The 27726-nt window shown below is 39.7% G+C and overlaps 1 protein-coding gene across 1 annotated transcript; it reads right to left on the bottom strand.

The window, feature by feature from the left end:
• Nucleotides 1–733: 733 nt before the first annotated feature.
• mtrr (5-methyltetrahydrofolate-homocysteine methyltransferase reductase) lies at nucleotides 734–27723 on the bottom strand. Its single transcript, XM_086020149.1, has 15 exons — nucleotides 27646–27723; nucleotides 27125–27269; nucleotides 26831–26984; nucleotides 26616–26733; nucleotides 25632–26049; nucleotides 25408–25521; nucleotides 25152–25308; nucleotides 24859–24947; nucleotides 24261–24441; nucleotides 20277–20319; nucleotides 17432–17612; nucleotides 16906–17024; nucleotides 9322–9414; nucleotides 3895–4089; nucleotides 734–1652 (listed from the first exon to the last, which is right to left on the bottom strand). Exons 1-15 carry the CDS (start codon nucleotides 27666–27668, stop codon nucleotides 1508–1510), a joined length of 2175 nt encoding a protein of 724 aa, XP_085876275.1. The 5' UTR covers nucleotides 27669–27723; the 3' UTR covers nucleotides 734–1507.
• Between the last annotated feature and the right edge of the window lie 3 nt (nucleotides 27724–27726).

The raw sequence follows: 27726 nt of genomic DNA, 5'->3' as shown, positions 1-27726 counted from the left end.
GGCTCAGCTTGCGAAAACAAGTGAGCTGCGATTGATTGTTACTTGAGCCCCGAGCAATTGTGATGTCATTTTCAGTCGACAGAAGTAACAAAATAGAAAACGGGTGAATTAGCTCTTATTCCACAAATGCAATATTTATCAGATTGCTGTGTTTAAACTGGTGGGTCTGCATTTTTTAACATATTCTTAAAAAAAATATGTTAGGGTTGACTTCCGTTTTAAGTCGATGAGTAAAGGTAAAGTAGTGACAATGATCACAGCTGTGCAGCTTTTTTCCTTTGCCCTGTTTGACAATATTAAAGCAACTAGTCACAGTGAGGGGTGGTTTTCTAGGACAGTGACGGTTTTGTTTACCCGGCTTGAGAACGAATTAAATGGTGTGTCATCAACGGTGCAGGCAGTGGAAGATTGTAAACATGTTTTCCCCCTCTGCCCTCCCTTCAAAACGAGAAATAAAACGACCGCTGTTAGAAGATTTAATTCTGAGGAAGCCTCTCTCTGGGGCTCTGCAGCAGACTAAGAAGCGCCACCACAAAAAGACTTCAATTAGCAGACGCTTTCATTCTCTAACCAAAGGCACCTTCAACTTTCAAGTTAGCAAGTTTTACATTTTAAAATACAACAAGTTTCACGTGTTTTCACTATTGCTGCTCCAAAACAAGTTCATAAATTCGGGTACTTTGCACCTGAAGACCCATGACCTTAAATGTGAGCAATAAAAGGGGAAAAGAGGTGATGACGGAAGTTCATTCTTAATGATTTTATTTGCAGACCACACAACACGACAGGCCGCGTGTGTGTTGTGTTTGAGATCGTAGTCCGGCTGGGCAACATTTGGAGGAGTCTAAAAAAAACATTGTGCATGCGGGCAGGCCCAAACAAAGTCAAGTTGGATGCATTACTCTCAGAGCTTAGGGCTGAGCTTTATGATGGATATTTATGGCCTATATGCTCACTCTGAACTTCACACAAAGAAACAACTGCCTTGTAGTGTGCCTGTAATCATGAAAAGTTTTTGTTTTTCTCAGAAATTTTTTTTTTTTTTTAAGTAATTTTTAAAAAAAAGAAAAAACATAGCTCGATAATAATTAGATATTATGCACAATACAAATCAGCATAACACAAAACTCCAAGTGTTCATGTGGAGTTATTGGTGTGTGGCCTTCAGCTCTTCTTTGCAAATGCGGTGCGTTAAATCGGTGGCGGGTTTTGCGCATTCAAAGAAAATACCACAATGCTAAAAAAAAATCCATTTCTAAACCCTGCACAATCCTTTCATATTTGTATGCCTGCGTCTGTGTAAATGATTGTTGTTTATCTAGGGAGGAGCCATACCCCAATTTCAGTCTCATTGAAATCCCTCGATCAAAGCTGATTTACGGTAAATGCTTTTCCTGGTCGGACAAACATGGAGTGCTTGTCAACCCTAAAGGCATTTTCATGCTGCAAGAACCAAAAAGCAGCATTATTGGTTCATTAAAAAAAAAAATACAAATAAAGTTCTGTGTTATCCCCAGATGTCCTGCAAGTAGCGTTTCTCCTCTCTCAGGCCAGCCAGTTGCTTCATGGCTTCCAGTTGGTCCACCTGGAGCTCACGCTTGATCATCTCCATCAGGGTGTCGTTTACATCTTTAGCCATGTTCTTTGCATCTCTGGGGAGGTGTGGAAAAAAGATGGGACGAGAAGGGAAATATGATGGGTGTCAGAGCAACACTCATCCTGCCAGGAACTTCAAACATAATGTCAAATTTATGCTGTATATGTTATGCTGTATACCCTGCAGAGACACTTTACAATTGACTATTATTGCACTATTAATTTCTATATTTATCTATATTTCTAATCAATTTTTCCCCCACTTTGTGCACTGTAGCATTTTGTGTGGTTACAAAAGACTGCACAATCCTCTATTTTTAACCCCTACCTGAAAAATCACATTCCCCGTACGTGGTCGTACACGGTGAATGATAATCTCCATAAATCTAGAATTCTGATTCGGGCTGTATCTTACCATTGCAGCTTTTTGGGAGACATTCATCATTCTGTTGACGTAAAGGTGAGATTTATTTTAATTAATTTAGTCCGGATGTTTCCAAGATCATTTAGGAGAAGCAGGTAGCCCCGCAGTGATAAAAAGTGAGACCCTCTCGATAAATCATGGGACTCTGAGCTATAAAACTGTTGGCTCATTGTTATGCATCATTCATTGTCTTCCTGAAACTGCACTGACAGAAACAAATATGTGGGAAGTGTATAAAGGTGTAGGTATGCACAAAATAAAAGTTAAGCCGCTTTGTTATTGTAGCGATGAATAAGTGCATAAAATCTTTTCGGTGGTTTACAGCAACAACACAACAACGTGCATTTGCATTCCTTGCAGGAGATTTGTCAAACAGTTTGTTTATCATGCATGCGCACGGCCCTCTTTTATTAATCTTAATCAGTGTGAAATAGATAAAAACAATATTTCCACTCCAATCAAGACTGGCTTACACTCCTGTAATAAATTATTTCTTCCTAAATTATTCCTAAAAGTTGTAAATCTCTGTTTCTCTCGGTATCTTAAAATTTTAAAACCTTAAAACCTGGAATCAATGTTACATTCCATAATAGTAGTGAAAGTTATGGACATACTACATGAGCAAAGAGACGTGGACAAAAAATTAAACATCAGTGCTGATGATCATATACAGTGTGTGTATGTATGTATATATATATATATATATATATATATATATATATAGAGAGAGAGAGAGAGAGAGAGAGGGAGAGAGGGAGAGATACACATATATCAGTGCTATCAAGTGATGAATTTTTTTTAAACTAATTAATTGCAACATTTTTCATAGTTAATCGCGATTAATTGTATTTTTCAACTATATTTTTTTACAAAGCTTGGAACCGATGTTTACTTGAGTAAAATCTTGGAATTAAGGTGGTAACATTTTTTTTACGTATATTTAGATTCAAAAACTGTTCTAATAGCTTTTCTTTAATCTTTTTAATACGATTCTTTTCCTGTCAAATACAACTGAACGATACACCAAAGACGTACAGCTAATATGGTGTTTGCGCAAAGTGCGCAAATTATTTTGGATTCCTCCAATGAGCCGTCGAGCAACATTTTAACCCATTGAAGCCTGAAGCCCCGCGTGAGACATCTCGACGTTGACGTTGAAATCGTCATTGTTTACAAACATATATCTAAACATCACGTTTGGATGGTTTCACGGTTTTAAAGTCCGCGAGCGTGTCGTCTATATCACTGCCGTGACTTATAGCAGAGCCCCGCGATTGACAGCGTCCGCCATTACTCCTCGACAAAAGTCTGGATATGCTGCGACAACTCACGACACCATCACATGTATATTCTGATGCATTTTATTGGCTAAGAGACTGAGAATTGGATTAAAAAACAAAATGACGTATACGCTCTCCCGGCTAAAATGGGAGAACCACGCAACAGCGCTCCCGGCTTTAGTGGTAGAAACGCGGTTATGCGCTCCCGTCCTTAATGGATTAAAGTAAAACTATGTAAAAGTCCGTCCTTGAGACAGTGACCCTCCTCTAAGTTTGGCTGCAAAGTGAGCAGAGGTCAGCTGCCACAAGAAGTAAATTTAAAAAAATGAGTTAACTGAGTAAATTTTTGTTTTAATGCTTTATAAAATTTAAATTAATCTCCATAGTTGATGCTCTAATTTTGACAGCCCTAAAATTGTACATATATATATATATATATATATATATATATATATATATATATATATATATATATATATATATATATATACTGTATAAGGGCCTGGGCCGGAGTTCCCTCTGAATCTTGGTTCCACTGTTTGAAAATACAGTCACATGATTTAAAGAAAATAAATAAATCTGAGTCTGTCTTACCCACAAACGTAGAGGCAACCGTTATTTTTGAGCAAGATGTTGATGATTTTGTGGCTGTGGAGCAGCAGGTTGTGTTGGACGTATCTGGGAGGGCCTCCTGAGACGATGGCTTCCTCCTCCTTCTGCTCATCTCTGGAGAAACATACTTTGAGGTGGTCCAAGGTACCACTGGACACAAAGCCCTCCAGCTCCTCTCTGGCAGGAATAAAAAAAAAAAAATAGGTCATGCTTGGGGAAGATGAAGTTTTATGCAAAACTTCAATTTTGTAACGGACAACCAATCGACAATACTCGGCTTGGGAATGTCAACTAGGTGTTCTAAAGGCCCTCAAAACATGTTTCTTATCACTGCAAGGAATGTACCGTAGACTTGTATCTGTGTGTGCAGAAAAAAGGAATCAAGTGGGCTCACTCATTTGAAATTACAGCGGACATAGGTGCACATATGTCTGCAAGCACCGTTATTGGCGAATATGGAGAATGTGTTAGATGCCTGTAATGTCAGGACTTGTGTTCCTTTTCCAAGAGCCTTCCGGCAAAACGTGGAGAGCTTTGCCAGCCTCGTGAGGTGAGACTAAATGTGGATATGCAGCGCAATGGCCTTGTGACACCACACACCAACACATCCAACATCCCCTTAAGATATTCTGTGCAGATTTCCTCCCCAAACATTTGCAAAGAACAAAAACAACTGTCAGGCTCAATGGAAAAACAACACCGATGAGCAAAAGGTCCAAGGAAAGCCGTGCCAGACAGCTAATTTATTTTGCTTAACAAGAAAACCAGAAAGGTCGCGGCACTGTTCGAAACACATTTTTCTAATCAATCCTGCTGTTGGGTGTATCCTTGCTCCCCATCGGCTGAGGTGAGCTTGCCAACTTCTCGCCTCTGCCTCGCTATCTACACGGCCCGAGGAGCAAGATGGTCAATGAGCAAAAACACTCTCAAAGGAAACTACGGCGAGTCAAGGTGTGTGCTTCAAACCAATGACTTTTTTTAAAACACACAATAGTCAAAGGACATAATTCCTCTTTTGTGTTATATAGTGTTTACCACTCAACCTTTTTTAATTCTGCTTAAATGTGAGCACAAAGCTCTGTCTGGAAAAGCTGACAAATGTCAAGCAGGTTTTAGATTAGACCTGGCAGGCTAGAAGTTGCCATGGTGTTGCCATGGTGTTGTCGTGCTTGATTCTCACAGACAACCTCACATCGATGTAACATGACAGAGGTGAGCTCAGCAGGTAGAACTACATCTTTCAATGCACTTGGGGCCTCATGTTCACATATAAATTGTCGTTTTTTTTTTTTAATTGACTTCAAAGCTGTGTCTGAAATGTAAATCTCAGTGGCAGGAAAATCTTTTCGGGTGGGGGGGGGGGGGGGGGGTGCATTTATTTGTTCCAGGCACAAACTTTCACCATCATAAAAAGGCATATCCAAAGATATCAAATAAAAGTAAAATACAGTTAAACTATTTAGGATAGTTACCTAGCTCATAAGTTTGAATTGCTGTGTTGTGTGTTTCTATTGAAAGGCAGCATAAGCGCGCCTGTTGTGCTTTGTGGTTGCTTCATCAGTATGTCCGCTTTACATAATTCATCCCCAACATAGTCAGTTGTGAAAATGAAAAAATGTCCAGCTCTTGCTCTGTGCAGCTGTTACAGGTGAACACACACTGTAAGTTAGATGTACTGCAAGTGTACTCCATAGCAACAATGAATTTATTTCAAATCTGTGCAATATTTAGACTCAGAATAGTGTGACTTGGCAGGGAGATGATTATTTTTATTATCAATTACATGGGGACGAAAATAGATTTTACCCATTATAAAACTTTCTCACATTCTTAATACGTAAAGAGTTAGCATATGTACATTTAAATGAAAATCTTATTTTTGACTAGCTAGCATCAGAATGTGAATGTGAATGTGACTCTTTTTCAGGCCTGGGATTGGTTTAATTGTGCCTGACAGCCGGCAAATGCATCTTTAAATGACATTGCGTGTGAGCCGAGATTCATTTAACTCCCACAGTGAGGAAGATTTAAAAGTAATATGCATGCAACTCTGAATTAAGATAAAACACACAGCTATGTTCATAAATATTGGGACAGTGACACAATTCTCATCTTTTTGGCTCTAAACATCACCACGATGGATTTATAATTCATCAATGTGTTTTAATTGCAGCGTATCAGCTTTAATTTCAGTTTATTTTCAATCAAATCAGAAATGAGAACAATTTGTAGGTGTGTTTAGGTGTGTGTTGTTCCCTCATTATTCTTGTTCCATTTACAAGGAGCGGATAAAAGGTTTAGAGTTCATTTCAAGTGTGCCATTTGCATTTAGAATTTGTTGCGGTCAACTCTCAATATGAGATCCAAAGAGCTGTCATTATCAGACACGCAAGCTAACATTTAGCTGAAAATCAAAACAAACAAACCTCAGAGAGAGAGATAGTGTAGCAAAAACATCGGGTTTGCCAAATCAACTGTTGGAACATTCTTAAGAAGAAAGAACGCGCCGGTGAGCTCAGCAACACCACAAGACCCGGAAAACCACGGAAAACAATTGCGGTGGATGACCGAAGATTTTTTTTCCCTTTTAATGAAAAAAACGTTCACAACAGTTGGCCAGATCAAGAATGTGCAAAAACCAAAAGTTAGCCTCAAAAACAGGAAGGTCAGTTTAGAGTTTTCCAAACAACATCTAAGAAAGACCAGTTCTGGAGCAACATCCTATGTACAGATGGGACAAAGATCAACTTGTACCAAAGTGATGGGAAGAGAACACTATGGAGGAGGAAAGGAAGATCCAAAACATACCACCACACCTGTGAAACATGGTGGCGGTCGTTTCATGGCATGGGCATGTATGGCTGCCAATGTTAATTTTGTTCTTTGGTATTTATTGATGATGTGACTGCTCACAAAAGCAGCAGAATTAATTTTGAAGTGTTCCAGGCAATATTTTCCGCTCACATTCAGCCAGATGCTTCAGAATTCATTAATAATTCCTAGACCGTTCACCTGATTTGGATGTAAATACCCTCAATTTAAAACTGAAGGTCTACAGTTGATGCACACTGTTTGTTTGATTTCTAATCCATTATGGTGGTGGCTGTGAGCCAAACAGATTAGAATTAGGTCAATGTGCCAATATTGAAAGTGGAAATCAACACCCAAATTTTCTTTACAATAATATGTTCTATGCACCTCCACTAGTCTAAACACAACATTCTGATTTAATATTGCAATTGTGGAATATGACTTAAGCATTTTTTAGCTATCTCACGGGACGGCCATTTTGTCACTTTTTGACGACTGAAAATTACATGCTCAAGGCTCAGGTAACGACCAATCACCTGTTTTCTGAAGCTGAGCCACGACTGGTCGTTATCTGAGCTCCGAGCAACTGGAATGTCATTTTCAGTTGACAGCAAGTAGCAAAATGGCCGACCCCTGAGACGGACAAAAAAAGGTGGATTTTACAACTTAACTCATATTCAACAAACACAATATCAATCCAAATGCCGTGTTTAGACTAGTGTGGCTGCATAGAACATATTATTGTTAAGAACATTTTGGGGTTGGCTTCCATTTTAGGGACCTGGCTTTAGCATAAAAAACTCCAGGAAATACCAGACATCAGACCTCCAATTAGCTCGTCCATCTTGTTGGTGGATTTCGGTAGGCGCCAGCACTCTTCACCTGCACCAGTGAACATCCGGGGAACAGATGTTGAGAGAGTCTCAACTTACAAGTACCTGGGTGTTCATCTGAACAATAAACTGGACTGGTGCGACAACACAGACGCCCTCTATAGGAAGAGTCAGAGCAGACTCTTCCTACTCAGGAGACTGAGGTCTTTTGGGGTTCAGGGGACACTCCTCAGGAACTTTTATGACTCGGTGGTTGCATCGGTCATCTTCCAGGGAGTGGTCACCTGGGCAGGCGGCGTCTCGGCCCGGGACAAGAAGCGGCTGGACAAACTGGTCAAGAGGGCCGGCTCTGTCCTGGGCTGCTCCCTGGACTCTGTGGACTCGGTGGGGGACAGGAGGATGTTGGCCAAGCTGTCATCAATGCTGGGCAACCCGGACCACCCCCTCCAGGGCACCCTAACAGCACTCCATAGCACCTTCAGTGACAGACTGTTACACCCTCGCTGTGCAAAGGAGAGATTCCGCCGTTCCTTCTTGCCTGCTGCTGTCAGACTCTTTAACAAGAACATTGTGTAGTCTCTACAAACTGGCGGTCATTAGTGCAATTGTGCAGTCCTGCACCTGAGCTCGTATCGTGCAATACCCAATATTCCCCACTACTGTAATACCGTGCAATACTCAACATTCCCCACTACTGTTAGTCTAGTTTTATTTTTATCCAATGCTGTTCCTTACATTTCACTACAGCACTGCAGCACTGTCACTTAGAGTATTTTTTCCTCTGTACTATGTACAGGCCGAAATGAGTGTTCCTCATATTTTTTATGTAGATGTAGGTTGGTGTGTATACACATGTGTATATACACATGTTACTGCGTATATCTACATAGGTTTGATTCTAAATGTTTGCCGTCAATGTTATACATTAATGGCCACATTATGCCGCCGCCCCTGTGTGACCTATATCTTTGCTACTGTAACAATGAAAATTTCCCCACTGTGGGATCAATAAAGGCATTCTTATTCTTATTCTTATTATTCTTATTAAAACAACCACAACCAAAAGGGATAAGGAGAAGCTAGTTATGCATTGGTAAGTGGATTGTTCTGATTCTATTAAACCTTTTAAATTGAGTACAACTCTTGGGTGTACCACACAACACAGACCGATAGCTTCGGTCAACAATGATGGTGGTTCACACAGTGGGCAAACATTACCTCGCTGTTTGGCGATATTGACCTAACAAACACGAAAACAAAGGGGATCAAATCACACCGCCTGTGATCTATTCTTGTGATTACGGCAGCTAATCCATGCGCACTATTAATCCGGCAGAATAACTTGATCAGTGCACCAGTGCTGAGCAAACGTTGATACTCGGAGGATGAGCCGTCAGTATGAAGACATGAGAGTAAAACCAAGCAAAAGAGGCAGATTAATGAGGAAAAATTTGATTTTTTTTTTAAAAACAATAAAAGGTACTGGCAAAAACCCACAAATCACAATTTAGCGTCCTCGATTAACCAACCATTCTTGTCTTTGGAATGTGGGGGGCAATCAGAATTTTCAATTCGTCAATCAATTTTACAATGCAGCCACGCACTAGCCACTGCAAGGTTAAAGGAACCAAATGAAAGAACTCTTATTCACGAAATGTGAGCATTGGCAATAGGCGGTGTGGGCTCATTATATTGAACACAATTTTTTATGTCAAATTTTTCGACATATTCCCCCAATCGGATCTCAAACGCACACCAAGCTCACCTGAACAGGTAATCTTGGTCTCTGTACCGACATCCGAAAAACAACCAGGTCTCACCGAACACTGCATCGGGATTCTGCTGCCTCTCCTTTTCTCTGAAAGTCAAATAGGGACTGCTATCAGTCAATCTTCATTCACAAAGAGAGAAGCAGATGGAAGAGAGAAAATCCATTCTCGCAAACAGAGGTTAAAGAGTGGTGACACAGTTAAGCAACATCTGCAGTGACAGCAATTGCCTCATGCACAAAAATGACTGGTGCAAGGACGTTATATGCATGACGAGAGCGGGATACATTCCATCACGGTAAACAGGGAGAGAACAATATATATCATACAATCTGCGTGTGCAACAGTGATTGATTGCACCCAGTGCAACTTTTCATGGATTCTTCTTGAGGCTGGGAGTCTGGAAAAGAATTTTTAGTAGGCGGAGGCATTAGAGCGACACAAAGTGGCTCTGATGGTATCGTCCCTCCCCCCTTCCACACCTGGTGGAGAGGTGCAAACTGTCAGCCCGGATTTAAAAAAAAAAAAAAAAAAGAAAGAAAGAAAAAATGTTGACCCCCTCAACCTTTTCATGATGCCATCAGCAGAATCTCAAAAGCTTTATCTGTTCCTGCCATCTGCTCGGAAGGAGGTGACCGGCGAGAGCGGCCACCAATGGCGGCCTTAAGTGGAATACATAAAGACATTCTGACCATGTCCTATTTTTGCTGCTGTGAGTCCAACAGGGCATCGTTTCTGAAAGAGGAAGTCAACCCAGACATCGTTTTCAACAATATGTTCCATGTTGAAACAAGGAATTCTGATAAATATTGCATTTGTGGAATAAGAGTGGCTCCACCCGTTTTTAGCCATCTCAGGGGTGGGCCATTTTGCTACTTGCTGTCAACTGAAAATGACATCACAGTTGCTCAGAGCTCAGACAACGATCAATCATGGCTCAGCTTCAGAAAACAGGTGAGCTGTGATTGGTCGTTACCTGAGCCCTGAGCAACTGTGATGTCATTTTCAGTTGACAAAAAGTGACAAAATGGCCGCCCCCAGAGATGGCTAAAAACGGGTCGATTTTACTGCTTAAGTCATATTCCACAAATGCAACATTAATATAATGCCATGTTTCAACTAGTGGGCTTGCATAGAACATATTCTCTAAAAAAAAATATGTTTGGGTAGACTTCCCCCTTTAAAGTTGATAGGTCCAATTGCTTTTTTTATTTTTTTAAGCCACAAGACAATATAGTTTCACGGCTACATGTTTGTTTCGAACCAAATCACAAACAAGAACATGGTAATGAAACAGATTTCGTACCAGTCATCACTGTACATTTAATGACGGATGTTTTATAATAGTTAAGCGGCCCCTATGTAGTAATAAAAAATTGGACAGCTATTATATGCTTGTGTCGTGTCAATGATACACGTCCCTCCTCTAATGTTAACCACTCTCATCAGCAAAAGGAAAATACTACAGTTTAGACCTCATACCATTAATTTGGGATTATTATGCTTTATGAATATAAACCCAATTGAATTATTTGTGTGTTTTGCCAATACATTCATTTATTTTCTTTTAACTGACCCCATCTTCAACTGCAACTGGTCTGTTGACTCGCACATAATTTTTGCCGTAAGCTGGTAACATGCACACCAGTGTAAACATAACGGTATTGCAAAATGGTTGTGCATGTTAAACTGTTAAAAACGTTTTTTTTTTCAATAGTTTTGTTCTACTTTATGAAACTAATGCCCCATTCTTCTCATGGGTCATTATTATAACCATTGTGGTTGTATACCCTACAAGAATGTAAAATGACTTGAGCGGATATGCAAAGTCAAAAACGTTATTAGGAGAATAAAGCGAATAAAATCAAGACTCGCGCTGAGCACCTGTGTTCACTCATACAGATTCAAAATTTTTAAAAAACTGGTTGTACAGTATGCAGTATATGGTAGCCTCGTAACATCGTGGTTCAAGAGGTCTTGGGGTCTGGCCCTGGTGTGGAGTTTGCATGTTCTCCACACGCTTGGGTGAGATTTTCCCGGGTCCTCCAGTTTTGTCCCACACTCCAAAAATATGCATGTTAAACTAATTGAAGACTCTAAATTGTCCATAAAATGGCTACGTGGTTGTGCAGTACACAATCAGGTACAGCTCATTTAGTTTGAATAACTGCAAAGGTTTTTTTCATTCACATTTAAAAAAAAAAAAAATAAGTGCAGAGGCATGAAAAAAGGAAACAAGTGTGTTCCTTCAACCTCCTCGCTATCTCTTTCAATTATAAAGATCAAAATAAGATATCAACAGCAAAACAATTAAATTGAGCTCTTTATACCATGTCTTTTGGGAAATGCTTGGTATCCTTGGGCGTTCTTTACAATTTACCAAGACTCAATCCTTCTGCATGTGCTATACACAGAATTAAGCAGCTGACTCCTAAATGGTCTGCCGCACAATGCATATAAATGAACACCATAATTTAGTCGCTGATGAACCAGTTGGGTGGCTGGAAATTTGAATGATTAAGACATGAAGCATCATTTGGAAAATGTGTTCATCTTGGAGTGTTTAGCAAAGTCATTTTTAAACATCAGATGGAGGAAAAAAAACAAACATTGGATCAAGCTCTCACTTGTGTGCAGGTCCAAGATCACATTATGACTTGTCATGCTTCTGGGCTCACATGTCAAAGATTTTACCACTTCAAGCAATGAAAACAGCAGTCGACTGTCAAACTGCACAAAATGTACATTGTGCACAACGGTCAAATGTTTTATTTTTAAGTCCGCTCTCACCAGACTGCTCACAAGGACAAAAAACATGTGCATTTTAGAGCAGTTAACAAATGAGATTGCCTTTACATTTAGTGAAGGATTCAGGTGTGCGCATTTCTCCCCTGACAGCATGATGAAATGCACAAAGAGGAGACGGGCAAGAAAAAGCGAAGGAGCTGTCTATCAAGCACGCCAGTGTCGGAAACAAAGAAAGTCGGAAGCAGAATCTTCCCCTCTCAGGTTCACTGTCATGTAGTGAGCAAACTGAGAGTATAACTTTCACCACAATATTGATTTAAATAAATGTCATTGTTGCTGAAGACTCTAGTGCAGTCATACTCCAACTTTTTACCCCAAGTATAAGCTAAAAAAATCTTAGCTCTTCAAGTACTACTATCATGACCAATATTAATAAACAGTAGCATCATAGACCCAGGCCAAATTGCTCATCAAAAATGTATTTCAATAAATACAACTGAACTGCAGAAGAAAGGTAAACCTGCATTTTACTGGATTAAAAAAAAAACAACAAAAAAAAACACTTGACTCATTCAGTGCCAAAAACGTTTTTGTAAGTCTTTTCACAGTCCAGCCATTCAACCCCAGGAACATATTTAGATTTTTTTTCAACGTTAGGGTAAAAGAGGGTCTGAAAATGTCTGGCACTGATTAAAGACACTTTAAGATTAAAATTTGCACTTAAATATAGGAAGGTAAAATTGTAGCTGTCTATAACTATACTGTGAGCATTGCAGCTCAATTGTTTTGAAAGGGAAACGGAACAAATATTATTCATAATCTTGTCACAGACAGTCAGAGTATTTTTCACTGTTTTGTCACATTTCTCAATTTAAAATGGAGCAAGAATCAAATTTCAGCAGAAGGATAGCCAAATAATTACAAAAAAGACAAGTCTTTCATTTTTGTGTCCATCATGCTGAATCTGGGAACAGAGCCGTCTGGCTGTAGTTCCAATTCCTTCCATTTTGCATCCTGGGCAAGATCCTTCTGATCCGCAAACGGCCTCAAGTATACTCATTTTCGTGTGCTCGTCTCCACTCACCGCCTGCCCTGAAGGGATCAATACCAATATGAAAAAACCCGGGTTCCATTCTGAACAGGCCACACCGACGCCTTTCCCTGAATACAAATTATATCATTGCATCTGCACACTCTTAACAGCGTGCAACACGATCCCATGAGGAGAGAGGCAACTGGAGCATTCAATTTGGTCGGGACTAGAAGCGCGCCATTTCGTAAGGGAGGGCCGAGGGTTAGGACTTGGTAAACATCCCAATTATCTTGTACGGAACATTTCATGAGGTCGCAGATCCGGTAGTTGTTCACCGGCCTGACTTCCGAGCAGGCAGCATGGGTTCCATTCGCATTTAGTGAGAGTGTCAATGACTCTGTTTCTATATGTGTCCTGTATGACTGACAAGCATTTTAAGATGTTCAATACCGGTATGGGTCAAAGAATCATTTTTTAATTCTTTCTCGGGATGGAAGAATCAACAAAACGTGTGCTGGTTGCAGCCAGGTAGCGCACATCACTTGTCTCATTTACCTCGATGAATTCACAATCAATTCTAAAATCGGCACTTCTCTTAAAAATTGATCAAATCAATTGATTACTATGCTCATTACAAATGCAAAATTACACACCGGCTAGAATCTAAAGAGATTGAATAGAAGAGTGACAAAGCAAGAAAAATATTGAATCCGTTAATTTATGCGAATGTTTTTGGTCCACGCCTTCTACAAACTTTAGTGGTAATTGCGATTGAAGCAGTTTTGCATAGTTCGGCTAACTAACAAACACAGAAAGAAACAGCAGACAATAAATAAAATACCGCCCCGAGAGTGTCAAAACGGAGTATTATCACTATAAAAAGCACAAATTTCATTATTCAATACTTTCTCTCTTGTATTGGATTGTCCAGGTTGGATAAAGCTTTGGCTGCTTGTCATCCTTGTGAAGTTTAGCCTCTGGCATCAATTTTTGTCTTTAACGTCATAAAGGATATGACAGGCGACAGCTCAGTGTTATATTTATTTCACTGCCGTCACATGATTCTGCATAGAATCTTGTGCAGAGATCAATGCCAGCCAACTAAGCTGGAGAGCTTGTTTGGGGGGAAAAAAAAACCAGCACCACCTAGTGAGTCTGTGACCTTTAGGAGAGGCTTCTTCCGGTAGCAATCCGAAATCAAAGATTTATTTTTACAAACAAGCATCGATTAGCATTAAGAGTAGAGATGGAAGGGTCTCAGCATGATTTTCCTGCAAACAGGATGCTTTTCAGGCCCAGAGGAAGATACGGCGCCCCTGTTGACAAACTGGTGATTGTTATCTCGGGGTTGGCATCAATCGGCGAGGTCGTGTTTGGAACAACGGTGCTTCACACCAGGACAGGTTTACACAAGTCACCTGCGCTCCATGCAGACAGCACGACGAGATGCAAAGGAGGAGGCGGGAAGATGAGATCAGACAGGAGGCATGCTGAATTCTGTACATGGAAGTTTAAGCTCCAATGGTGAATGAAAACAATAGAAAACATGAACCGTAACAAAGGCGCTGTGAGGAGGCATTTAACAAAACCTATGAGTAACGATTTGAATATTGTTTTTGGGTCAAACAAACAGATTTGCATAAATAAAATGCTAAAATGGTTATTTTGATATTTCAAAATGTTTTGCAATGTTGACATATACTTTGTTTTGTTCCTGTGCTCCATTTAGCTCATAAATAAGAGGTGGCTGCCATTTATTCACATAATAGGGTTTGAAAGCTAAGATTATGTGGAGTTATATCAATCTATTTGCTCGCTATGGCTTGACATGTAAAGGAATTCATTTCACTTCAGTTTGCTGAAAATTCCAGCAAAATTCCAATTGGGCATAATGACAACATTGACGGGTGGCTACTGGCCGACAAAGTTAGAATGCTTATACATTTGTATTTCAACTTCAGTGCCAGCTGCCGGACTTAAGCTGTGCAAAGTCCATTTCCAGCCTGATTTCGAGTCCATCGACTCATTTTATGTTTCGGGGTTGACAGCAGGGTGCAGAAAACGACTGACGGCTCCCGACTGGTCATACAAATGTCAAATGAATTTCTGCCGTGTAAAAAGTTTGCTCACCCCAACAGTGATTTCATACAGATGAAGCTGAGCCATGACTGGATTTGACAATCTCCAAGTCATTTTCATCTCACTGTGATTGCGCAAAGTCGGCAAAATAACGGATAAGTCATGTTACGAAAGGAAACGTGTGTCGACATGCACCTGTGTCTGTTTTTGTGCTTTAAAAGTAACATTTGAAATTGTGTGTGTACGTCAGGTTTTACTGACTGTGAAGTCATGTTGCCATAATCACATTTCTCAACAAGAATTAGCCAGATGGTATTCAAAAAGCTAAAAAGCAAAAAGCTTGCACATTTGAATTTAAAGACATTTAACTCATTCACTGCCAAACATTTTCAGCCCCTCTTTTTATCCTAATGTTTGAAAAAATCTGAAAAAAATATAAATAAGATCATGGGATTGAATGGCTGGACTGCGGAAAGAGAAGTAAATTCATCAATGGCAGTGAATGGCTTAAAAACAACAATAGCCTGTCGGTATTGTAGCCCTGCTTCTTTTTCTCTTCAAGCAGGCTTGTATTATTTATTTTTAGAACAGAAAAAAAAAATCAATGTTCAAAAACGTTCTCAAATATTATCTGACATCGTTTTTTTTTTTAATACTAGACAGAGTCAATTTCACAATCAATGATCAAGGTATGTCCCTCCCTCAAAGTGACACGTCAGATTTCTGACATTGATCTTGCAGCAAGGATTTTACAACAGTCACCCTCAGTCGCTGCCAACGCACCCCACCCATCAACGCAGGTCGGCTGTCCAGGTGGCTTAGAGGCAATTGGAGTTGACTGGGGCACCACCTCATTTGCGCAAAGTCACCCGTGACTTAAACGTGTCAGTCACACTAAAAAGGTTTGCGCTGCTTCCTGACAAGTCCAGGGAGACGTGGGCTCAGTTCAACGCACATCTATCAACCCGAGTAAGAGAAGCTTCAGACAGTCACATTAACTCTTTATGACAGGTCATCTTGCAGTCTTGGCCTAACCATTAATTCAGAACCCCCTTTCAAATTTTGCCACCAAATATTCCTGACAACAATAATTAACTCATTCACTGCCAGACATTTTCAGACCCTCTTTTACCCTAGCGTTTGAAAATAATAAAATACAAATAAGTTCCTAGAATTGAATGGCTGGACTGTGAAAAGACAAGTAAATTCGCCAATGGCAGTGAATGAGTTAAAGGTTAAATTAGACAATCTGCAAGAAAATGCACATAATAAAAAAGCATCCTCGCATCAGCATTCACTCCATGGCTATCGCAATTTTTTTAAAGCTTAAATCAATATGCATCCATGAGCTTCTGTGACTCCTGGCTGCTCATTATATACCAAATTATGCACTGTATGTGTGAATATGTACATTTTGGGGGACTTCATTTATTTCTAATGCAACGGCTAAAACAATCGCTGGAAGCACTTAGCGTTTACTATATAATAATAATATGTATATCATTATTATGCCGCATGCGATGGAATGACGTCAACCTTTATGAAGCTTGTGGAGGGCCTCATTCAACTGTCAGGGCAGATTAGCTAGAAATGTGCAGTGGTGAAACACCGCTAAACATGGACATTTGTGAATATATATGAGCAGGTCTGGAAAGGTCAGAGCAACAATCTGCACAAAACCAGCAGGAAGTAGACAAGAAGTCATGTATTTTTAGTTCACCTTTGCTGGAGGAAGCCAATGAAGGGTGCGACACCCGTACCAGGTCCGACCATTATGAGAGGCACTGATGTGTCAGGTGGATGTCGAAAGGAGCAGTTGGGTCTCAAACTCACATGGATCTGAGGTGTGAGGGTCACAGAACATTAGTGTGCATTCTAAATAATGGAAGTAATTAGAACACTGCTGAGGAGCCACTGTGGGCCTCCCAATCTATTAATTGATCTACTTAACATTCTAAGACAGGCTAATGAGAAAACTTATGAGCTCCAACTAAAATCCACAGGGTGTGATAGAAGGGATTTAGTTTCTTTAATTCAAATTCTAGTTGATTTGAATCGACCCCACATAACAGGCCCAAACCCGGGCAATCGGTGGAATCTCACAGAAGAAAACTCAAATGGGGTATCAATTGCATTCAAAGAGCGCAGACCTCCACCAAGGCAAAAATGCTATATTGTTTCTCATGTAAACATTGCAGATTCTCAAGTCTAGAAATATTATTTCTTTTTTATTCGTGCGCACTCACCTGCGGCAAGGCCACGCAACGCTGCGATGCAGGCTTCCCTGGGAGAACCAGGAGAGGGGTGACGAGGTCAAAGAGCCAACCAGTACACAGGCCCCGCCTCCCAACGGGACGGCCTGAGCATGCTGGGAACTCGACGACGCTGAGGACAAAATTCAGCTTGCCTGGGTGCTGAAGGCAGGAGCTGCGAGTTTCAGAGACGACAGACAAAAATGTTACAAGCAAGTGATAGTGAGGGCATGCGCGCGTGCATGAAATACAGGCTGTTGATGATGAGAGCGAGAGAAAAAGTGAAAATGAACAGATAAAGAACAGAGTGGCGCAGAAAAGCATGATGGAAACCATTCATACAAAAAAAAAAATACTTTCGAAAAAAAAAAAAGGACAGTCGTTGATCAAAGTACCAGAGATGAAAAGGCTTTAAATGTGATTTGATTTTTCAAATATGGCAGTTAAAATGAGGGTGCAACATCTATAGATCTGCTTGGGCTGTCCAAACTTTTTTCCACTGAGGGCTTAGAGATATGTTGACATATTCTGGATCTGTTTTATACCAAACAACCATTCACATTGCTTATAGACTCACAAAAATGACATTCAACAGTGATAAAAAAATCTACACCCTCCCTGAAGGCCGTCCAACATGTCCATTCTTCTCATTTCTACTTCCTGTTTGCCGCTGTAGACCTGAATTGACTCCAGCATCAATAACGCAAGCCTCTAATGTCTCGAGTCTGCACTATCTGATCAACTACAGTCGCCGCCTCGCTCTGAACGGTCTCTCGCTGTCTGGCATGCGCTCTTTTCACAATCAAGGAAGCAGCAAAGCGAGTCGGAGAGCAGCTGAGAAGTTCTGACCTTGTCTTAGACGCTCATGTTCCTTGTGAGCTTTAAAGCAGACCCTAATGGGTACTATCTTAACAGGAAGTGCAAATCGATGACTGGCTAAGTGAGGCAAAAAGATGGAACACTGATTTAAATAGAAGACTCGCAATAGTCCATTTGTTTTGCTCCAAGTTCCTCCGTCACAGAGTTCATTAGGGAATCACATGTACTCACTGAAGTGCACTTAACTTGGACTACAGAGTAGGCAGGTGGGAGATGGTGACTCAAAGTTTTTCTTTTTGTCCAGTAGAAAGTTGGGAAGTCTTATTTTTATGCATGAAGATTATAAAACACCTCAATCTTTACCTAAAGCATACTTTGCTTTTTGTAAATGTGGCTTTAAATAGTCATAAACAATGCAAATACCCCCTCAGCAGATAACTTTAGGTTGCATGTGTACGTCAAAAATGATGTCTTAAACGCGGGAAGTCAACCCAAACATATTTTTTTCAAGAATATGTTCTATAAGCCCACGAGTTGAAACAAGGCATTCTGATAAATGTTGCGTTTGTGGAATAAGAGTTTATCCACTCGTTTTTGCCCATCTCAGCCATTTTGTCACTTCTGTCGACTGAAAATGACATCACAACTACTCAGGGTTCAGATAACGACGAATCACGGCTGACCTTTGTTCTGAAGCTGAGCAGTGATTGGTCGTTACCTGAGCCCTGAGTAGTTGTGATGTCATTTTCAGTCGACAGAAATGACAAAATGGCCGCCTGCTGAGATGGCTAAAATGGATGGATTTAGTTGCTTAAAGAGGGGAAATCAACCCGAACATATTTTTTTCAAGAATATGTTCCCAGCAGGCCCACTAGTTGAAACACAGCATTCTGATTACATTTGCATCTGTGGAATATAAGTTAAGCAGCAAAATGCACCTGTTTTTAGCCATCTCTGGGGGCGGCCATTAAGTCACTTCTGTCGACTGAAAATGACATCACAAATGCTCAGGTAAGGACCAATTACGTCAGCCCTTTTTTCTGAAGCTGTGATTGGTTGTTACCTGAGCCCTGAACAGTTGTGATGTCATTTTCAGTCGACAGAAGTGACAAAATGGCCGCCCCCTGAAATAGATAAAAACGGGTGGATTGTGCTGCTTAACTCATATTTCACAAACGCAATATTAATCAGAATGCTGTGTTTCAACTAGTGGGCCTGCTGGGAACATATTTTGGAAAAAAATATGTTTAGGCTGATTTCTCTTTTAACACCGGCAGAGGTTTTCCTGCCACAATATTTATTAAAGTGGTTGTAGTTTACAGTGGCAAAACTGCACGGAGTCATACTGAGAGGCATTTTAGCAACATGACATGGCAAAATATGAATACTATAGATCAGTATGATGCAGTGCAGAAAAATAATAAACACTGTTTAAACCGCACCCGTCAAAATCTTATCTTTAAATAAAGCAGAGCGTTTGGTCTAGTATTGGTTGTATTAGACTAGCAACTAAATAATAAAACCCATCAAGCATCACATATTTTGTGAAATGTCCGCTGAGATGCATTTTTAATTAAGGATGTCTGTTTAAAATCAAATCCTTCCCTGGGGAAGTACAATACTGTAACCCAGTGTCTTCCAACCAAACGACAACAATTACTGTTCACATCAGCACATAAAGATTGATGACTTTATATCAACTAGCCCCTTGGCAAGCCATTCATTCATTGAAGCATTACTCGAACAAAACTGCGGTTTTGTTAATTAAGACATTTCTCAAAGTTTCAGTGCAATTTAGATATTCTAACGTGGCTAATAATCACTGTCAAAACACATTCAGGATTCTCTTCCTTTCAATTACCGATTGCTGTTCGGAAACTATTTTTAGTCGTCATTGTGCAGAGAGGAAATGAGAGGAGTAATATTAAGGTTGGAATAAGACAGACATTTATCATTGTGAGGCCATGTTAATGCTAACAAATGATGTCATAGCTGTGAAAAGCAATTTCAGTCTCCTTACCTGGCAGCTGAATAAGGCCTTGGTTGCAGCTTGGGGAGATGCTCTAAAAAATAAAAAATAAAATGTAAAAAAAAATTGCACAGCTGTCAATCATCCTGTTGTCCTCCAAATATGTTAAAACCAATGAATGCAAAGTCACTGTGATCCAAACCGTTAGTCTACTTTCAGTAACCCTCACCCAAATTTCAGTCTGTTTTTAGGACATGCTGTTGCGACATATATTAAAATTACAAAGTCAGGCAGTTTGAATCCCAAGCGGCCAGATGTGAAGCCAGTGGGAAGCAGATTGCTTCTGCGAACCCTATTGCAAAGTCAGCCATGAAGGTGCCCTCTTTTTAGTAATAAGCAATGCACACTGCATTAGCAAAGGTGGGTCGCTGGAATTGAGAAAACGCAGAAGGAGCAGCGCTTCCGCCTGTAGCAACAGGATACGCCACTGCTATGCACGGCCACCGATTTGATGTGGGCAAAAAGAAACCAGTTGGATCACTTGAAACTTGGATGTGAATAATTGATGAACACGAAAGACCGAAGCAGCTGAGACCCCGCAAAAAGACATCATTCAGCTAAATCGCCCGGAAAGACCAACAGCTGGACAAAATCTGCTCACACTCTGAGCCTGACACTTGCTAACAGCTCAAGGTGTTATGGAGGAAGCTCAGCAGGCTGACGTCAAAAGTCATTTAAATTGAATGGCATGCATAAAACTAAATATGGAAGATCTTTCAGATTGCCATGTTTAGAAAACATCACTATGCTCATCAAACAGTGGATAACCCCTTCCTGCTTGTGTCTGAATTTCGTCAAAAAGATACATGCATTATTTAAACCCCCCTCAGGCAAAATAGCCCTGTCAAAAAAAGTTTTTATTTATTTTGGAGCAGGTACTTTGCGTAATGACCTTCACTAACAATCAAAATATGGCACTGGGCTTCAATTTCAACCAAGGTCTAACAAGCCTTATTTTGATGTGGGGGTTTTGGATCAGCACTCAGGATCACCACAGTCATGGTCATAAGTTTGGTGATTGAAGGCTCCTTGAAATATTTTATGTTACACATTTCTTACAACTTTATACTGGAAAAACAATAAGATAATATTTTCTCAATGTTTTTGGAAAATTCAAATTTCTTGATCAACATGTTGACCCCTATTCTTCAAATTTATGCAAACTACTGTTCTAATTTTAACAATATATATGACCAATCAAACAATTTCCACAATAAGATCATATTTTTACTGAGTCATTAAAGGAAATGTTGGGTTGTTTTTTTTAAGGTTTCCCGAATTAACTCATTCACCATTGACGAATTTATTTGTCTTTTCACAGTTGAGCCATTCAATCCCAGGAACCTATTTATATATTTTTTCAAACGTTAGGGTAAAAGAGGGTCTGAAAATGTCTGTCAGTGAATGAGTTAAGAAACATTTTTAGTTTCATTGCATTCACTGTATTTTTTAAATATAGTTATGTAGTCTTTAAATTGAAGTTTAAAAAAAGAATTCAAAAGACCAAAGGTCGTTTTTGCTCACTGCACATTGTTTGATTTCTCTCTATTGTAATGTACATGTTGCTGTCATTTTGAAGGTCAAGTATGGAGGTGATGCTTTGAAGGTCTCAATTTAATTTGACAAGCAGAGATTATAGTCTCCTACCCTTTTGTTATGATCAAAACGTTTGGACTGAAATATAAAACCCATGGGGACTCATTTAATAAATATTTAAAGACGGCTCAACCTGGAAAAATAAAATGTTCACTATTTCTGAAATAAAAATGAAAACCTAGTAGAACCTTTGGAACTGTTCGTCTCACATGTCACTAAGTAGATTATTAAACATGCACTTCATTCTTACTTGAGAGAGGACAATTTTAAAGGTATATTTCCTTTTTTTTTTTTTAAGTGCAGTCTCTAGAAAAATCTTGATTTTTGTCCAAGTATCTGTGAGATACTTCATCTTTACCATCGTTCCATTCATCTAACATGTGAAAAGTAAAAAAGGAGTATAAGGTCAAATATTTATGCATGAATGGTCCCCTTACCAACAGATGAATGGGAAGGCTGTTACACATTTCAAAGAATCGTCCTTACTTTTTATGCTACTTAATTTTTTATTAATATTATTTTTTTTAATACTATGCACATGCATTTTAGTTCATTTTGGAAGAGAGGCCTTGCAAGTTCACATACTTTCACTAAGCAGCCTTTCAAATGTTTTTTCTCATCCTGTCGATGAATACCAAGTAAGCAGTGAGTGGCAGTGAAAAAAGAAAGAAACTTCATTCTCAATGTTCATGTTTTTGTGGACTGAGGAACAAGTTCAAACATGGCTAGTAGCAGATGGTAGAGAAAAAAAATGGTCTCCAACTTGATACAAATACCTTTGAGCCCTGCAGTAAATTATAACGAAAAAGATGCTTACAGACAAGCAGTCTGCTATGACCTTTTCACATATGGGGGGAAAAATAGGATCATATAATAGGACAAAGGAGAAAGTGTATCTGTAGTCTTTTGTGCTCTTGGATGCTCTCCTCATTATTTATAGTTACTGTCAAAAGCAAAAGTATAAACCCTGATCTTGCAGTCTAATGAACACGAAGGTGCCCATAACACTGTGTCCTTGGCATGCTGAGTCAGGCTTCACCATTAACCTTTGCTCCAAGATCACCTCTGCATTTGTGCAAACCTCCAGCCCTCCGCGCAATCCACCAACATAACATCTGTTGCTCTGAGAAGCCTCCAGCTACACGCTTTCTCACATAACGATTGTTGATTTCTGCATCTGATCACCACTACGGAGAAAAAAAGGCACTGTGGCAGGAAACTAGCATGGAAGCCAAAAATAGCTGTGACATACTGAAGGTGTTTTCGAGGACAACTTGTATGTGAAGCTGTCACCAACTCATTTCCTTGTCTGCTAAAGTTTGGTCTACTGAACCACTCAGGATGGCTAATGAATGAGGAGAAATATTTGCTCAACAGTGACAAACGTAAGACAGCATGAATGAAAGTGACACTTATCAAATTCATTATTATCGAGGATAAATAACAAGAATGGCTAACTTACTTTACAGAGAAAAACTCATAAAACACAAGGAAAGGACTATTGCCCCACTGAAGTCTAGTTTGTGTCAAAGACAGACTTTAATGCTTTATTGGGGTAACAGCGCCTCTCTCTGGACGAAGGTTGCATCACCCTTGACATGGGAAAAAGTGAAACTAGAAACTGCAATTTTCTCAAAATGCTCATGAATGATGAGAAATTAAATAAATGGAAATACCCCCCAAAAAAGGACTGTAGTGACTCTCTGTGAAATCTCAGCAACGTCATTTAAAAAAAAAAAAAAATTAAAAAGACGCCCAATTCTCTTCCCTCAGTGAGGTTACGTTTTCATAGACTTTTGTTGTTTACCGGTACTTTGAATTACTTCAAAATGCATCTCACAAAACTTTGGGGAAGGATGGAGCATGGACCAAAGAAGAATGTAATATTGTTTTTGTATATGTGGATAAAGATGCAGATCCAGGATTTTTTTTCACCCCCACTGTAATTAACACTTTGAGATGTGGGACAATTAGCAACACATCCATTACTTTTGCATTGGGGAGGACATTGCTGTATTTTTTTTAATTAAAAAAAAAAGTACAAATGCAGGAGGTGGTAGTATTTACCGAGGTATATAATTTGGTGCTGATCTAGTCAAGATGATAAAGCATCAGCCAAGATATGCGCTATGTTGAATTGCCTGATCATTCTAATACTGAACCAGGCTTGGCTCTCGGAAAATCACCAATCACCAGTTGAAAAGTTATAGCTACAATTTTTCATTGCTAACGCTTGACTTCCCGCAAGTAATTACAAGGTTATTTTAAACCTATATAATTACCGTAATATGGATCTAGCGAAAAAGACTCATCTACTAAAGCCTTGACATGATGGTGCCACCAAGAACTCCTGCTTGCTAAATAAGAAAGTGATCTGACCTATAAAGAGGCTGAGGGGAGGTAGGCAGGATGGAAAGGCAGCGAGAAGCTCCAAAACACTGAGGCTGGATTCTCTCACAAACTGGTTGTAGTCTGCAGTGCCTTGTTTGCTACAAAGCTCCTGCAATCGCCTCCTCTGCGCGCTGTCTGCTGTATGCTCAGCCAGCGCTCGCAATAAGGCCTGACAAAGGAAAGACGGCTGAAAGTCACACCGAGAAACATCCGTAACAGTTTTTTTTTACTATGCAGAGTAAAAATAAGCATTTGGAGGCTTTATTAAAACACCTTAAGAACCGGCTTTGCATGGACGGAGGTGTAAAATAAAACATGTATTGCCTTCAGATTTATGGTGCGATTGTAGTGTGTGAATTTAATAAAATTGAAGAGAAATTATCTGCATGACAACAGAATTATTTAAAACAACTACTGTACTTCCAAGTTTAATCATATTCCTTGAAGAAAGTGGAGCATCCATCAGTGAACAAATATTTTTGTTTTGTTTGTCTGCGCTTCCCATTAAATATAAAGTATTTATCTCCTTGAGCTTGAGAATTTTTGAAAATGAGCTGAATTTGTTTTTGTTGTTGTTTCTACATACCTTCTTCGGAACACTTCTAATCTCCAGACACCACGTGAGCAGGTACAGTAAAGAAATGTTCTGAGGGATATAGGAGGGTACCTGAGCACCTGTGACCCAGTCGGAGAAAGAAAACATTACATCATAGCCGGCAGGAAATGAATGCCACGCTAACAACATGTTTTTTTTGCTGCATGATTATTTACTACTGCTCTAACATAAAAGAGATCCTGCTAGTGTCTTGTTTTTTCTTGGCCATTTCAACACAGTGCTGCACAAGACATGCTGCAAATAATTGCCTGATGTGTGCTGACCTTTTTTGTGTGTGTTTTTAAGTAAAGAAACTTGGACATGATGATTCTTCTGATCCTCAAGACCCAATCTTTGAAGCAATTGCTTGACCTCAGAGGCTCTATTGGGGCAGAAAACATCAAACGAATCCCCAGGTTGATAGGTCAACAAAGGGTACGCCTTGAGAGGAAGAAAACATATTTACAAAGCAACGTTATTCGAAATGAATACAGAAGTCATTGAGGAATGCAAAAAAAGAGAACATTTTAGAAATCTTACAGTGATGTCAAGTTCAAGGAGGATGGCAGTCTTGACAGAGTCGCCTGTTGTTAAACAAACAGCACGGGATATAGGAACCGCATTGAGAGTTTCAATGTTTAACGGTCCAAAAATCTGAAAGAGATTACGTGCTCATTTTTTTTAAAAATGCACAAAATAGAAAGGTTTCATGAAAATTTCTAATTATAATAGGTAGGGGATCTAAGAGATAAAAGAATCCTCACCTCTTCCACAGTGTCTACTTCGTAAAGACACACGTCTAGAAAAGGTGGAGGTAGACTAGGAACATTTAGAGACAAGTCAGACAGCGGAGGTACTGAGTGTGACAATGAAGGTGCATTGGACATTCCAGAATCTGAGCTTTGTGTCTCTGCTGGTGGTGTGGTTAAACTGACACCTTCAACTGACGGGGACGCCGCCTGTGTGGCAGAAGCTGAACCCGTAGATGAACATTTGCGATCCAGATCAGAAGATTGAAGGTCAGTGAGGCTTAGCAGGTTTAATTGGACATGTGGTATCGATGAATCTGGAATTGTCTTCTCTGAATCCTCTTTAATACTCCAATCGGAAGCCATGTTTGTTAACACTGCTTTGACAGCTTTCCACAGGCCTTCTAGCCAAGGGTCCGCAACTACCTCCAACCTTGGGAAAACAAAAGTACATTACAGCTGCAGAATTAAGTGATGCCTTAGGGATGTATCAGATGACTGAAGGGGTGGAAAAAAAATCACAGATGAATTGCATCTTGTTTCCTAGATGATGGGTTTTTAGTTCCTATAGTGAGTGCAAACACTCCATGAAATTAAAAAAAATTGTTTAGCAGGGCAAAAAAATCAATACTAAGACTTTTATGAAAAAGTGTGTATGTTAGTAATTAACTATTTTGCTGTTAGAACCCATAAACATTTCTGACTTAAATTTCACAAAAGCCTTGCATTGCATGTTTATATTCATGCTTGTAGCAGGACTACTTCTGAGGGAGCATTTAAATGTTAAACAAGTTGTATGGAAAAATGTGAGATTGAGTACTATAAGCACCATGTTTAAAATGAAGGTTCCAAAGATGTACCTAAATGGCCAGTGAAGCAACTCTGTCCACCATATAATTACAACATTTAGTGTTGTTTTATGTTATGTGAAGGAGCCTCACTGTCCCACACTTGGAACCCTAGTCTTAGATATTTTTCACATTCCTTTGGAGAATTTACCCAGTCCCGTCATCTGCATATCCTGTTGCATAGAATTTTTGGGCTCCAAGCTCCTGTAAACGGCGCTCAATTGTCTTGCCACAGTTGCAAAAGTTTTCATAATTGGTGTCTCCTAAAGCTGGAGGAGACCGACAAAGCAAATAAGAAATCAATACAGAGTGCACAACAATTTCACAATTTACACAAAAAAACACTACAGATTAAGGTTCATTTACCTAAAAGTGCATAGTGAAGGTGTTTGTAGTGATCAGAGGAGAGCGTCGTCTTCTTGATGTGCTTCACAAATTGCAGGGCATTGTCTGGTGGCTCCCCATCTCCGGTCGTAGACACAATAAAGACCACCGGGGACTTTTCCTTCTCAAGATTGTACTGAAAGACGTCGTTTTATTGAACCAGAGATGAGTGCTTGTATCAGACAGAAGAAAACACGTCGTAGACCACCGCATTTGATGCATTATGGCATGTCAGCAGCATGATCCAAGAAAACGAATTGGACATGCAATTGCTACCTTGTCTTTCTGGTTCAAGCAGCTGATCTCAGCAAGTAGTCCATGCTCCTCTGCCTCTTCAGCTATCCCCTCTGCTATGGACTGGGCTTGACCTTTTTGAGACCCATAGAGAACCACAATCCGAGGCTTGATTCCAATGGGCATTCTGGTAGAAAACACAAATGTCTTATATTATATTGAGCAAGGCTTCCTTATGAAATTGTGTAGCGGGGCAACGTAGCATGGAAAAGAAGAACTTTATCACAGTGCTTACCTCTACTTACCTTCAAGAGATGAGACTAGCAGGGTAAAAGTCCGTAACAATCTCCTCCAAACTAAAAGCTCAGAAAACATAAACAATGCCTGACGCTAAGCGGATGTACGTCATATTTGACAGTTCCACACGTGGAATCTAGAAGTAGGTTACCAAATCGAAAACATATACATGAAATGGCGATCGCTAAAGTTGAACTGATCAGATAGCATGGTAACGTAAAAACACAATAAATGTTTTTTTGTTTTTGTTTTTTGAATAGGTATACCTTTCTAAATAGACGAGAATCATCCAAACCGGCCGCCTCACACCCTTTATTTTTACCCATCAGTTTAATTCACGCGAGAAT

Source organism: Filicampus tigris, chromosome 21 (genome assembly GCF_054856515.1).
Source record: "Filicampus tigris isolate MCC_2025a chromosome 21, RoL_Ftig_1.0, whole genome shotgun sequence".
NCBI lineage: Eukaryota > Metazoa > Chordata > Actinopteri > Syngnathiformes > Syngnathidae > Filicampus > Filicampus tigris.
This window is presented reverse-complemented; position numbering and strand designations above follow the sequence as displayed.